Source organism: Globicephala melas, chromosome 6 (assembly GCF_963455315.2).
Source record: "Globicephala melas chromosome 6, mGloMel1.2, whole genome shotgun sequence".
Lineage (NCBI taxonomy): Eukaryota > Metazoa > Chordata > Mammalia > Artiodactyla > Delphinidae > Globicephala > Globicephala melas.
The window spans coordinates 8,421,823-8,433,998 of NC_083319.1; the positions used below are offsets into that span (position 1 = coordinate 8,421,823).

The following is a 12,176-nucleotide window of genomic DNA, read 5'->3' on the forward strand; positions in this document are numbered from 1 at the left end:
GCCCCTCAGAAACATGGCGGCCGCGTGGCCCGCCCCGGATTGGACGCTAATGGCCGCCCCGGATAGGTGGCGGCCGCGATTGGCCGAGGGCTGGATGACGTCAGGGGGCGGGGTCTGGGTCACGAATTGGGGCCGCATGGGGCTGTTTGGCCTCTCGCGCGCAGGGCTGTGGTTGAGTCGGGCCATGAGTCGGTGCGTTTTGGAACCCCGGCCCCCGGGGAAGCGGTGGCTTAGTAGAGTGAGGGACGGCAGCGTAGGGTAGCCATTGTCTCTTGGGCAAAGCCCCCCCGCCCCACTTCCCTGTCATAGTTTTATCAGAAATGGGTCCGATGCTCGGATGGGCTCCAAACTTCCAGGAGTTCCGCTCCTGCACTGGGGTGCCCTGCCCGTCCACCCCGGGGGCGCCCGTTTCCACTCGGCCTTCTGGAGTCGCCGGGGTTTCTTGGGCTCCTCTTCGTACCCCTAATCCACTCTGGCCCAGTTTTCCGTTTACCTTCCTCTGCTTTGGGTCCCGGAGAGCGCTGTGAGAAGGCGGATGGGGAGAGTTGTCGGGCCTTAGTTTCCCCGGTGTCGCCCGCAGGTGGCCGGCCTGGGGAACCCTGGACTGCCCGGCACGCGGCACAGCGTGGGCATGGCGGTGCTGGGGCAGCTGGTGCGGCGGCTACGTGTGGCGGAGAGCTGGGCGCGCGACCGGCGCTGTGCCGCCGACCTCGCCATGGCCTCGCTCGGGGATGCCCAGCTGGCCCTTCTCCGGCCATGGCGGCTCATGAACGTCAACGGGCGCAGCGTGGCCTGGGCCAGTAAGTTGAGGGCCCCAGGGGTGGGCCGCCCAGGAGGGCGCAGGGGCCAGCGAGGGGATTCTGGGCTGCGGCAGATCAGTTCACCTGGATCTCCAGGTGCCTGTTGAGCTCCAGTTGCTGCCTGGCCTTGGGTGATTGTGAGAGCCTCAGTTTCTTCATACATGAAGTGGGGTTAATTGCGGCCCCTCCTCATGGGAGCCTTGAGTCGGGACAACCCCCCTGGGCAGATCAGCGGTAACCAGGGCCACCGTTTCCCTGTGCAAGCGGAGCTGTTTGGACTGACTGCTGAGGAGGTCTGCCTGGTGCACGATGAGCTCCACAAGCCGCTGGGGAAACTGGCTCTGAAGTTGGGAGGAAGTGCCAGGTGAGGCCCTGAGCTGGTCAGGGTGGGGATAGGGAAGCTGGCCTCCCAGCTGGAGTGGGATAGGGGTGCCGACCCCAGTCTCGGCAGGGGATGGGGTGAAGGGTGCTGACCCAAGGAAGCACTAACTGCTCCTCTCGTATCCCTTGAAGGGGCCACAGTGGAGTCCGTTCCTGTATTAGCTGCCTCGACTCTAATATGAGTCCTGCACTGGGTCGGGTGGGCCGGCGCAGGGCCCCCGACACTCCTCATCAAAGCTCCCTGGGCCCCTCTGGCTCGCCCACAGGCAATGCCACGGCTGCGGGTGGGCATCGGGCGCCCGACACACCCAGACACAGTGCAGGGCTACGTGCTGAGCTACTTCGCCCCTGCTGAGCAGGAGCTGCTGCCTCCATTGCTGAGCGCCACCGACCTGCTCCTGGACCACATCCGTGAGTGAAGCCAGAGGCCTTCGTCCAGCCCCTGACACCAGTGGACTTGGCTGCTTGCCTGACTGTCGTGCCCACACACCCAGCCACGTCCACAGAGGTGCCACGCCAACCTGTGGTATCTGTTTTTTATATAACTCTTCTCTGGGCTGCCCCAGGCTGCCTGTGGACGGAAGCGGGAACTGTGGCCGGAACAGGCCATTTGGGGGATAGGAGGTTGGTCTTCTCTCTGTGTCCTACTTAGAAAGTAGGGAAACTTTAGGAAGACTAAACTTTTTGAACCTTTTTGGAGAACCGGAGGTATGGATCTGTAAGAATAAAGATGCCAGCTTGGAAGCTGAGGCCTACTCGGGGGATTCCTGTGGTCCTGGGCCACAGGACCCAGCAAGCCCCCCTCCCAGGGGATGTGTGGGCATGTCTTAGCCCACTGAGGGCTTGCCACACCTTTCTTCAGTCCATTTTACAGATGAGGAAATGGAAGCTTAGAGGTCCAGCCACCTCCCCAGGGCCACACAGCTGCAGCACGGCAGAGCCGTGATCTGCACCCAGGGCTGGCTGCCATCCTGCCTCTGGCACCCTCACCTCAGGGCTGCTGTGTGCCCATAAGTTTCCCACACGGGTGGTATGTGAGAGCAGCCTGAGGTCCTCAGGGTTGGGTGGGATGTGGATCCGTCGAGGCACCAGGCCCAGGTCCCCTAGCTGGTAGGGTGTGACGCTGGACAGCTGCTGCAGCAGAGGCCCTGTCTTGAGTGGCTGGGTGCTGTACCGCCTGTGGGGAGAGGGCTGGTGTCATCACCTCCATTTCATAGATGAGGAAGCTGAGATTCAGACAGGCTCTGGTGAGCCAGGTTTCGGGCCCAGGCTCAGCTGAGGACAGCCCTTGGACAAGTCCCGTAGCTCCTTCCTCTGAGGTCACACAGGGTCACTCACCGCTCCTTTGGTGGGCCACAGGACTGGCTCTCCCGGCGGGGGGCCACAGCCATCTGGGGACTCAGGACCACGGCCGAGCTGAGCATGACCAGCAGGTGCTTCAGCATCTCCTTGCACTGCAGCCGGAAGTCATCGAAGTCACCATCCTCCTTGTCGGGCTGCATCTGCCGGTAGGGGTGCGGGCGGGCCCACGAGGTCAGGCCCTTCATGGCCCCAGCACCCACCTCTGGGAAACTCCAACCGCAGTGCCTGTTTCCTCAGTGTTCCCTGGCTGTGGTGGGATACCCATTCTCCAAATGGGAAGACTGAGACCCGAGGCCTTCCAGGGCCTCAAGAGGACTCCATCCAGCTCCTTTGAGACCTTGAAGGGGTCTTTGAAGTGCAGAATCAGAAAAGGACAGACTTGCCAGGAATCTCACAGGGAATAGGCGGGGTGCCTGGCCTGGCCACCTCCGATGGCCCAGTTATCATCTCCGATGGCCCAGTTATCTCCAAGCAGTTTCTGTCCTTGGCTCCATCTCCCGCCCCCCACTTTCACCCACTTCCTGTTCACCTGCACAATGTCCTGTAGGAAGGCGGTGGCCTGGGCCAGGGCTGTCTCCAGGCTCGCCCGAACCTTCTGCTCTTCGGCCAGCTCCTGCTGTAGCCGCTGCCCCTCGGTCTGCTGACGCTCCAGCTGCAGGTTCAACTGTTCTCTCTGGCTCCTGGGCCCGGGACCAGGACAAGTCAGCCTCCTCCCCATTCTAGGGTGAGGGGCCCTCGGCCAGCCCCGGGCCTCAGCCTGTTTGACAGATGAAGCCTCAGGGCCCCTCTAGAGAGGGGGAGTCGCTGGCCCATGTCACGTGGCCACAAAGGGAGGGGTTCCCACCTGCTCCCGCCGCCTGCCCTTGTGCGGGCCGCACCTCAGTGCTTGGTTGTCCTTCTGCAGCTGCGTGAGGCTCTGCTCCAGCTGGCTCAGCAGGAGACGCAGCTGCTTGGCCTCTGCCGTGCCCTGCTGCAGCTCGCGGCACTTCTCCGTCAGCATGAGGATGATCTGCAGTGTGGGCAGGTGGCCGTGCTCTGGGCCCACCACGGGCCCTCAGCCAGCCCCGCTCCCCCGGAGAGGCCCGCCGAGGCCCTGGGAGCCCAGCACCCTCTCTAGATAGCAGCTGGGTCCCCGGGGTTGGGTTCGACTTCAACCAGTTATGGGGGCTTTAAACCAAATACAAACCAGAGATGGGGCCAGAGCCCGCACAAGAAGGGCCCGATCGCCTCACAGCTGCCTCCCTCGAGATTTGGCCCCTGGGGTCCACCCCTGAGGGGCTGTATTTGCCCTGAGGACAGGGCCCCTAGGGTTCCTTCCTGCTCTCAGTGCCAACCACCCCATGATGCAGGCCTGGAGGGCACACCTTCTGGTGGCCTCTGCTGTGCCTGGCCATGACCTTCTGGGAGTTCTCCAGCAGCTCCAGCTGTCTGCACAGGTTGTCCTGGTCGCCCCTGAGCTGCTCGTTCTCCTGCAGCAGCTGCATGCCTTGGCGGGATATCTTGGCCAGCTGCAGGGTCATGGTGTTGTTCTCCATGATGGCCCGCTTGGTCGTGTCCCCCATCTGGCTCGTGGCCACCTTGCGGAACTCAGTGGCCACCAGGTTCACGCGCTGGATGATCTCCTTCTTCAATCTAACGGGAAGGGCGGGAGTTAGGGAGTCGGGCAGAGTGGGTACAGGCACCTCCTGCCTACGTGCGGGTCCCCAGAGCGCCTAGATCTCTACATTCTCTCCCCCAGGAGGGGACAGGGCCACAGGCAGGAGGCTTTTTACTGTAGACCCTTTGTACCATTTTGAACTTGATCAATGTAAATATTATTAATTATTAAATAAGTAGAAGTTAAGTCACAAAAGGTGGCAAAAGGAAGTCCAGGGATTCTTCCACACTGGTGTGAGAACTGGGAACCGTTTCTTCCCTCCACCGTAAATCAGCCAGGGTTGTGAGCAGCAGCAGGTCGGGGCGTCAAGGAGCTAGTGCAGCCCCCCAGTTAGCAGCCGGGGCTGTCAGAGGTCTGCGGCCCGGGCTGTGCTTGGCCCCGGTAAGGGCCGGCACCGGCCTGCCCACCTGTCCGCGTCCAGCACCGACTTCTTCTCCAGAGTGTACACGTAGTCCTTGTGTTCGTTCTCCTGCTTCCGCAGCTGGTCCTCCAGCAACATGAACTTCTCCATGACCTCCTCTTTCTGCAGCCGGAACTCCTCCAGGGCTGCCAGCTTCCCCCCTGCCCCACCGCAGGGCACAGGCCTGGTGAGGGGCCGCCTCGGGGGGGCAGGGTCCCAGGGGTCTTGAGCAATGATGCCCCTAAACTTGCCGATCCAGTAGGGCCAGTCCCCTGTCCCCACACATGCCAGGCATGGTCCTGCCCACCTTTATGGCTTAGTCTGGAATGCTCTTCTCCACTAGTCTTATAAAGCCTGGGGTTCAAGGAGCCTCCCTTGACACCCTCCTCTATTCCCGTCTCATGAAAGTGACAGTGACAACAGTCACTGAATTTGAACACCTTCTCTGGATCAGGCACTCATGCTGTCATTGAAACTCACAACCACCCTTGCCAGCTGGGTGACCCTGGGCAAGACACACCCCCTTGAAGTGCTTCCTCACCTACAAAGTGGCCGGTGGTGAAGGGATTTCCTGCCTCAGGATTGCTTGGACAGTTACCATGGAGGATACACGTGGGCAGCAGCACGTAGCTGTTGTTACTCAAGGTAGACGTATTATCCCCATTTCCCAGGTGAGAAAACAGGGTCAGAGAGAAGTGCTAGCTCAAGGTCACAAAGATAGTCCGTGGGAGAGCTAGGGTTAGAGACCAAAGAAGCAGAGCCTTGGATTCCCCACCCCCGTGGCGTGTGCCCCCAGGCTCGCCGGCCAGTGCCCCTCACCAAGGATGATGTTCTCAGTGGTGAGCTGGTCCTTGGTCTCCTGGAACTCGTGGCGCACCTGGGCTAGCTGTGCCTCGAAGGCGTCCTTCTCCATCTCCTTGGCCAGCTGCAGGCTTTGGAGCTGCTCGTTGAGGTTGGTGATCTCATCCACCCGCTGGTTAAGCGTGCGCCTGAGGTAGGCCACGATCTCCTTCTTGTTGTTGGCCAGCTGCTCAAACTCCTGGCGAAACAGCTTCTCCTGCACAGCCAGCTCATCCCACTTCTGCTGGTACCTGAGGCAGGTGCGGGGCAGAGGTCCAGGGAGCTGGACAAGCCAGGCCTCCATGCAGCTAGGCTGCTCCCTGGACCCTCCCATATCAGGGCATTTGAGGTTCCAGCCTCATCTCCCACTGTGCCCCCTGATCAACGCTTGTGACCAAGCCAATGCCTGTGCTCAGCACTTTACGTTCATTACATCACTAGAATGTAAGGTCTGTGAGGGCGGAGCCTCTGTCTGTTACATTCACAGCTGTGTCCCCAACACCGAGGACAGTGCCTGGTACGCAGTAGGTACTCTGTGTTTGTTGAATCCACAACAACCTGTAAGGAAGTAGGTACTATGATGATTATACCCATTTCACAGGTGAAGAAACTGAGGCACAGAGGGATGAAGCACCTCTGAGTTAGTAAAGGGCAAAACCAGAACTTGAACCCAAGTCAGTCTGACCCCAAAGTCGAGGCTCTCGACCATGATGCTTGCTGCTGGCTCTGCGCCCTCCTTAATACTTCCGGACTTTGCGATCCCAAGCCTTTGCACCTGTGATCTTCCTTACTCTCCTCCATTGAGTGAACCCCTGTGTTGTTGCCTCAGTGGAGTCTTCTTGGCCCTTAGCAGCATTTGTGGCCCTTTCTTTGGTGCCCTCCTGTAGGTTGACCCTTGTCCCACTGGGAAGTCAAGAACTGACCTCCTCCATCTCTGTATTTTGGTGGCCTGGCAAATAATAAGTACGCAATAGACATCTCCCAAATACATTCCATCTGGTGTCTCAGCTCGAGGGAAGCTTGTGCAAAATTTTTAAGAGTATCACGTAAACAATTTTTTGGTTTCCAAAGGAATAATTGATAGAAGTTATTTGGAAAGATGTTTTACTTCACAATTGACTCAACCAGCATCTTTTTTTTTTTTTTAAGCCGCACTGCGCGGCTTGCAGGATCTTAGTTCCCTGACCAGGGATTGAGCACGCGCCCTCGGCAGTGGAAGTGCAGAGTCCTAACCTCTGGACTGCCAGGGAATTCCCACAACCAACATCTTTTGTATGGCTACTGCACACAGGGCAGTGCAGGGTACAAAGCTGAATGACCTGATCTGTGGAGCAAGGAGGCAGCCTGGTGTGGTGAAGTCAGGGGCCAGGGTTCACATTCTGGAGCCTCTTCTTTGGGGTGCCTTCCTCTCCCTGAGCCTCAGTCTCCCCACCTCTATAATGGGGATGACATGAGGGCCTCTCTCGTGGGACCATTTTAAGGACGCGGTGAGCGCCAGCACAGGAGGGTCTCAACATCAGCTGTGAGTACCTGCAACATCACCTGGGGAAGACCCTCTGCCTACTTGTCACCAAAGGGGTGTGTCTTTTAAGGGTCACCCTGAGACTGGGCTAGTGCATCATAACTGAGAGGAAACCAGTGTAAAAATAAGAAAAGTGGGCAAGTGAACGTGTCTCAGAAGAGTTAGAGAATCCCCCCTGCACCCACCACCACCCATGTCTCACAACCCTCCTCATTTACATTTGGGGAAACTGAGGCCCAGCATGGACAAGTGGGCTTAGCAGCTGGGGAAGCCGGTGGGGCCCACAGATCAGGGAATCATGGCACAGGCTGGGGGGAGGGGGCAGGCAGAAGGAGGGACACGTGGTCACGTGCCTGCCAGGGGGCTGCCATTTCCAATTCATCCCACTGATTGAACTCTGCCACCCTATAAAATGCATGGTCCCACTGGGCAGCAGTGAGACACGAGGGAGTGGTGCTTGCCTGGGGTGGGCTCGCTCTGAGACCCCGGAACTCTGGGGGCTGAGATGGAGCGGGAAAATCCATTTTGCCTCAAAGTGTTACCCAGGAGGAAACTGAGCCTGGGGTAGGATGGGGTCTGGACATCCCATGGGAGTCCAGGACATAGGTCTAGGACCCCCTGGCTGAGCCTGCACAGCGGCCAGCTCTGACCTAGCAGGACCACCCTACCCGCCCACCCACCGGGCCAGCCTGTCCTCCAGGTCGCGGATCTGGATGTGGTAGAACTCCCGGATCTCCTCGCCTATGGGCATTTCCATGGGCTTGTTGGCCAGGCTGGGATCCTTCTTCCCACCCTTCTTCTTCTTGACCTCGGGTTCCTTGGCCCCCTTGCCTGCCTTCTTTTTGGGAGCCATGGCTGGGTGGCAACCACTACTCCAGGGCCCCTTTAAGAGGCCAGGTGGTTGCTAAGGAAGTTGGTCCCATACATAGCAACAAGCTGAGGCTGTGAGGCAAGGCTTAAAGGGACCTTCCCTCCTCCTGGCGAGGCTGGGCTTCAGAGACCAGCCTCCTGCTCCGAGGCCAACGGCGTCACAGGGGCCCTAGGCCTGGGTGTCCCAGGCCATGGCATCTCAGAGATCAGGACGCCAGGCTCACAGGACGTTCTTTTGTGGAGACCCCTCCTTCCCTCAAGTGGAAATAAGTGACATGGGAATATTAGAGCGAGTCAGGGCCCTAGAAATCACCACCCTGCCCCTTTGTGCCCATTGGGAATGGGAGGGACTTCTGCAGAGCTCCCTCCACCCCCACCTCGCTCCGGGTCAAGAAGCCCCTCCCTCTGAGCCCAGCTTGTTCATTCTTTGGCGATGCAGCTACACAGCAAAATCATTCTCTCAGTTCACCCGAAGCCGGGTGGAGAGGCAGTATGGTAAGAAATGGATGTTTTCTGTCAGAAGCTCCCACGCTGGGGTCCCAAGATGTCCCAGTCCAGAGGCTGGTTCAATTTTCCACAAAGCTCAGGGGACGTGCGCCATCTGCCCCGTGCTGACCCGGGCAAACAAAAGCCTATTCTGTAGCTCTGGTCTGGGGTGGCAGCATCCTGGGTCAGGAGGGCAGTCGGTGACTGGTTGGCAGATGCCCTAGCTGGCAGCCATGTGCCCCAACCAGGCTCTGGCCCCTTCAGGCTACTTCTCCTGGCCCTCATCTCCAGCCAGCCACGCCTGCGTGCCTGCTGTGTCCACCCAGCGCTTGTGAGCCGAGGCACTCCCTGGGACAGTGGCCGGGTCCTGTCTATCCCTGTTGTCCCAGGGCTCGGCAAAGGCTCAGCACTTAGCAAGAGATGGCTGCTGCCCCTCCCTAACAGTCGGACGGCTGGACGAGGGGCAGCTCAGTGTTACTTCAGCAACTGGGGTTGGTTTGAGCAGCCAGATCTTGTAAACAGTGGGATCCTTGGGATGGGTGCAGGAAGACGCGGAGGTGGGTGTTTGGCAGTGAGGCAGGCTGCAGCGGTGGTTGGTTAAAGCAGGCTCCGGTTCGGGTACTGTTTCTCACATCCCATGTAAGAGACATCTTACATCTTGGGCCAGTGGCCTGAGCTCACTGAGCTGTAAAATAGGGAGACCACGTTGTGGACTGAAAGTGACCTTGTATGTGAAGTACATGGTGCAGGGATCTGGCCCAGGGATGCAGTAGGTGCTTAGTAAGCGGCAGCTGCTGTTGCCATCAGCGGAGCAGGTGGGTGAAGCTCCAGCCTGCTCTGTGTGTGAGCAGCCTCTGGGATTTCCAACATCCCAGTACCCCCAGCCTGCGGTGGTCTGTCTTTCCCAGAATATCTGTTCCCTGCAGGCTGGGGCAGCCCTGGCAGGGCCGCCACACTTGTGCACGGGCTTCAGCCTTTGCACAGACTCACAACAGTGCAGCGAGTCCTGGGACTGCAGACGGGGTGACACCGAAGCCCCAGAGAGAGAGTGACCTGGCCCAGCGCCCGAGACCTGGGGCCAGCAGGGGGGCTGCCCCTCTAGCCCAAAGCAATGCCCCCAACTCCGGCTGGACACCGCCCTTCCCCCACCTGAGCAGGGCATGGGGGGCCCCAGAGGAGCCCAGCCCAGGCAAAGCTTCTCCATGGTGCCACCCCAGTGCCCTTCCTCGTCACGCCTCTCAGGTTTCTTCCTTCTTTTACCTGAAGCACATCTCAGGAGTTAGCTCTGGGTCCCCAGCCCAGTGGGACAGCATGACCAGCAGCCCCCTCGGCTGCCTGGAGCCCACAGAAGGCGTCAGCTTTGGGACCTGTACCCCCTCCTTTGTTAGCACCAGAGTCGCCCCTGGGGGTCGCCGGGGCCAGGCTTATAAGTGCACTGCACTCACATGGCAAGAGTGACCAGTAGGGCTTCCAGGCCAGCCTTCCAGATGGTGGGGTGGGGAAGGAGATGCTCCAGGTCCAAGGATATCCCTTTCTGGGGCTTGTTTGGAGAGCCTTCCCAAAGCTCCCTATTCTGGGACCCCAGACTCGTCATCTTCCCAGGGACACTTTCTCATGACTGCTTCTGTGTCCTGCTTGGGAACTGGTGTTGGTGGCCCGGAACTGCTGGAGCTGCCAGACCGCAAAGTCCGGCAGCCGCTCCGGCAGCCAGGTCTTCTGATAGGAGTGGGTACGGCGCACAAAGGCCAGCAGACTGCAGCGTCAGCCCAGGGCAGTGGCCCGTGGACTGGGGGCTCTGCCGCCTCTAGGAGGTTCTGCAGAGAGGAAGCCCAGCCCCGAGGGAGACTGCCTGAAGCCTTGTCCACCTCTATGGAGCACACAACATGAGCGATTCATTCATTCAGGGTGTGTGTGTGTGTGTGTGTGTGTGATATAATACCACCCACCACTAGTGTAAGCTCACGAGGACCCAGTCTCATTCGTGGCTACATCCCCAGAGCCTAGGGTGAAGGCTGGCACATAGTAGACGCTCAGTAAATATCTATTAACTGAGTAAGACAGCCTGCAGCCTGGGTGGGAGTTTGGAATGGCACAGTAAAGGAGCTCGATGGACCCTCCCCGCTGCAAAACCACAATTTAATTGGTGAAGATTATTTTTTAAGAAAGAAACAATCATTTAAAGTGTCTGGAGGTAAAAATAAACTTATTTACAAAACAGAAGGAGTCCCAGATGTAGAAAACAAACTTATGGTTACCAAAGGCAAAGGGGGGAGGGATAAATTAGGAGATTGGGATTAACATATACACACTACGATATATAAAATAGATAACGAATAGGGACTTACTGTATAGCACAGGGAACTCTACTCAATATTCTGTAATAACCTATATGGGAAAAGAATCTAAAAAAGAATGGACATACATATATGAATAGCTGATTCACTTTGCTATACACCTGAAACTAACACATTGTAAATAAACTATACTCCAATAAAAAATTTAAAAAATAATAAAGTGTCTGGAAATTGTTCTAAGGGCATACAGCAGATGCAGAAACATTTATGAAAATCTACAAAATCTCTGCAAGAATGAGTCGTGGTATTTGAGCAATGACGTACTTCGTTATCAGCTGTGATATATAGTATTACATATAACAATATGATAATATGTAATAATAAAGTATATATACATGCTTACTTTTTGCCCTGGATTTCTGGCACAGGGCTCCTAAAACCCTTGAAATTTCCTGAGTGAAAGGAGTGTCTTTTGCTATTCATAACAAGCCCCTTTCCACATACCTGAGTTTATTAGAGGGTTAGAACTTTCAGCAACTACCAACATTTAACATTTATTTATTTATTTTGGCTACACTGGCTCTTAGTTGCGGCATGTGAGATCTTCATTGAGGCATGCATGTGGGATCTACTTCCCCGGCCAGGGATTGAACCCAGGCCCCCTGCACTGGGGAGCACAGAGACTTACCCACTGGACCACCAGGGAAGTCCCCAGACAACCCTGTTTAAATCTAGGCTCTGCCATGTACCAACAGGGGAACCTTGGCCAAGTTCCTCTGTCTTTGTGCCTTTGTTTCCCCACGTGTTAGTTGGGTTAATAATGACATCTAACTCCTAGAGTTGTTGAGAAACTTCAGCAAGATACGTATAAAACACTCATGTCTGGCACATGAGTGCTCAATATACATTAACTACAATGAGAAATATTATCTATATGATTTTGATTCCGTGAAGCACTTTTAAGCCACTGATTCATTGTGTGATCGGGGCTATAAGGCAACACATCCATCCTCTCCAACACCACCCTCTCCTCAGGGGTAGCCACTATCCTGACTTTGGTATATTTATCATTCTCATGCACGTTTTTACACAGTTACATCATGGGTATCCGTAAGTATTCTACAGTACTTTTTATGAGGTTTAAAAACCTTACACATTCTGTACGTATTCTGTAACTTGTTCACTCAACATTAAGTTTTTGGGGTTTATTCATGTTGATATATGTAGGTCATGCATTTTTAACTGCCTTAAGAGTAGTCATTGACTGAATACACAACAATGTATCCATCCTCTAGTTGATGAACATTTGATTGTTTTTTTCCCAGTGTGTGTGTTTACTCTTTTTCCCCAGACTTGGCCGAGAATCATAATCACACCATCAACACTGACTGAGTGCTTACCGTACTCACTGTAGGGCCAGCTCAGCACCGTTCCTCCATGGGCATCACTCACAGGAGGGGACCAAGTCCCTCATCGAGGTCTTGTGGAACGAGGCCCAGGTGGATGTGACCCAGGCCGGCCTGATGCCAAGGTCTGTGCTCCTAGTCACTCCGCCATTCTGCCT

General features: G+C 56.5%; 2 protein-coding genes across 2 annotated transcripts; one reads left to right on the plus strand and one right to left on the minus strand.

Moving 5' to 3' along the window:
• Nucleotides 1-13: 13 nt before the first annotated feature.
• Nucleotides 14-1,930, plus strand: PTRH1 (peptidyl-tRNA hydrolase 1 homolog). Its single transcript, XM_060300719.1, is given in 6 exon segments — nt 14-19; nt 67-192; nt 581-800; nt 1,065-1,164; nt 1,314-1,357; nt 1,446-1,930. Coding segments are annotated over 6 exon segments (678 nt in total). The 3' UTR covers nt 1,628-1,930.
• On the minus strand, nt 1,484-7,815 carry CFAP157 (cilia and flagella associated protein 157). The gene is made up of 9 exons (XM_030858595.2): nt 7,643-7,815; nt 5,420-5,691; nt 4,608-4,761; nt 3,908-4,175; nt 3,422-3,552; nt 3,073-3,223; nt 2,520-2,683; nt 2,172-2,358; nt 1,484-1,897 (listed from the first exon to the last, which is right to left on the minus strand). Exons 1-9 carry the CDS (start codon nt 7,813-7,815, stop codon nt 1,826-1,828), a joined length of 1,572 nt encoding a protein of 523 aa, XP_030714455.1. The 3' UTR covers nt 1,484-1,825.
• Nucleotides 7,816-12,176: the final 4,361 nt, after the last annotated feature.

What these genes read in the sequence shown, in the direction of transcription:
- CFAP157 (XM_030858595.2), bottom strand. Translation starts at nt 7,815, where the DNA reads ATGGCTCCCAAAAAGAAGGCAGGCAAGGGGGCCAAGGAACCCGAGGTC. An exon ending in CACTGAGAACATCATCCTTG is followed by an intron (nt 4,762 to 5,419) that starts GTGAGGGGCACT and finishes GCGGTGGGGCAG; the next exon opens with GGGGGAAGCTGGCAGCCCTG. An exon ending in TCGGTGCTGGACGCGGACAG is followed by an intron (nt 4,176 to 4,607) that starts GTGGGCAGGCCG and finishes CCTTCCCGTTAG; the next exon opens with ATTGAAGAAGGAGATCATCC.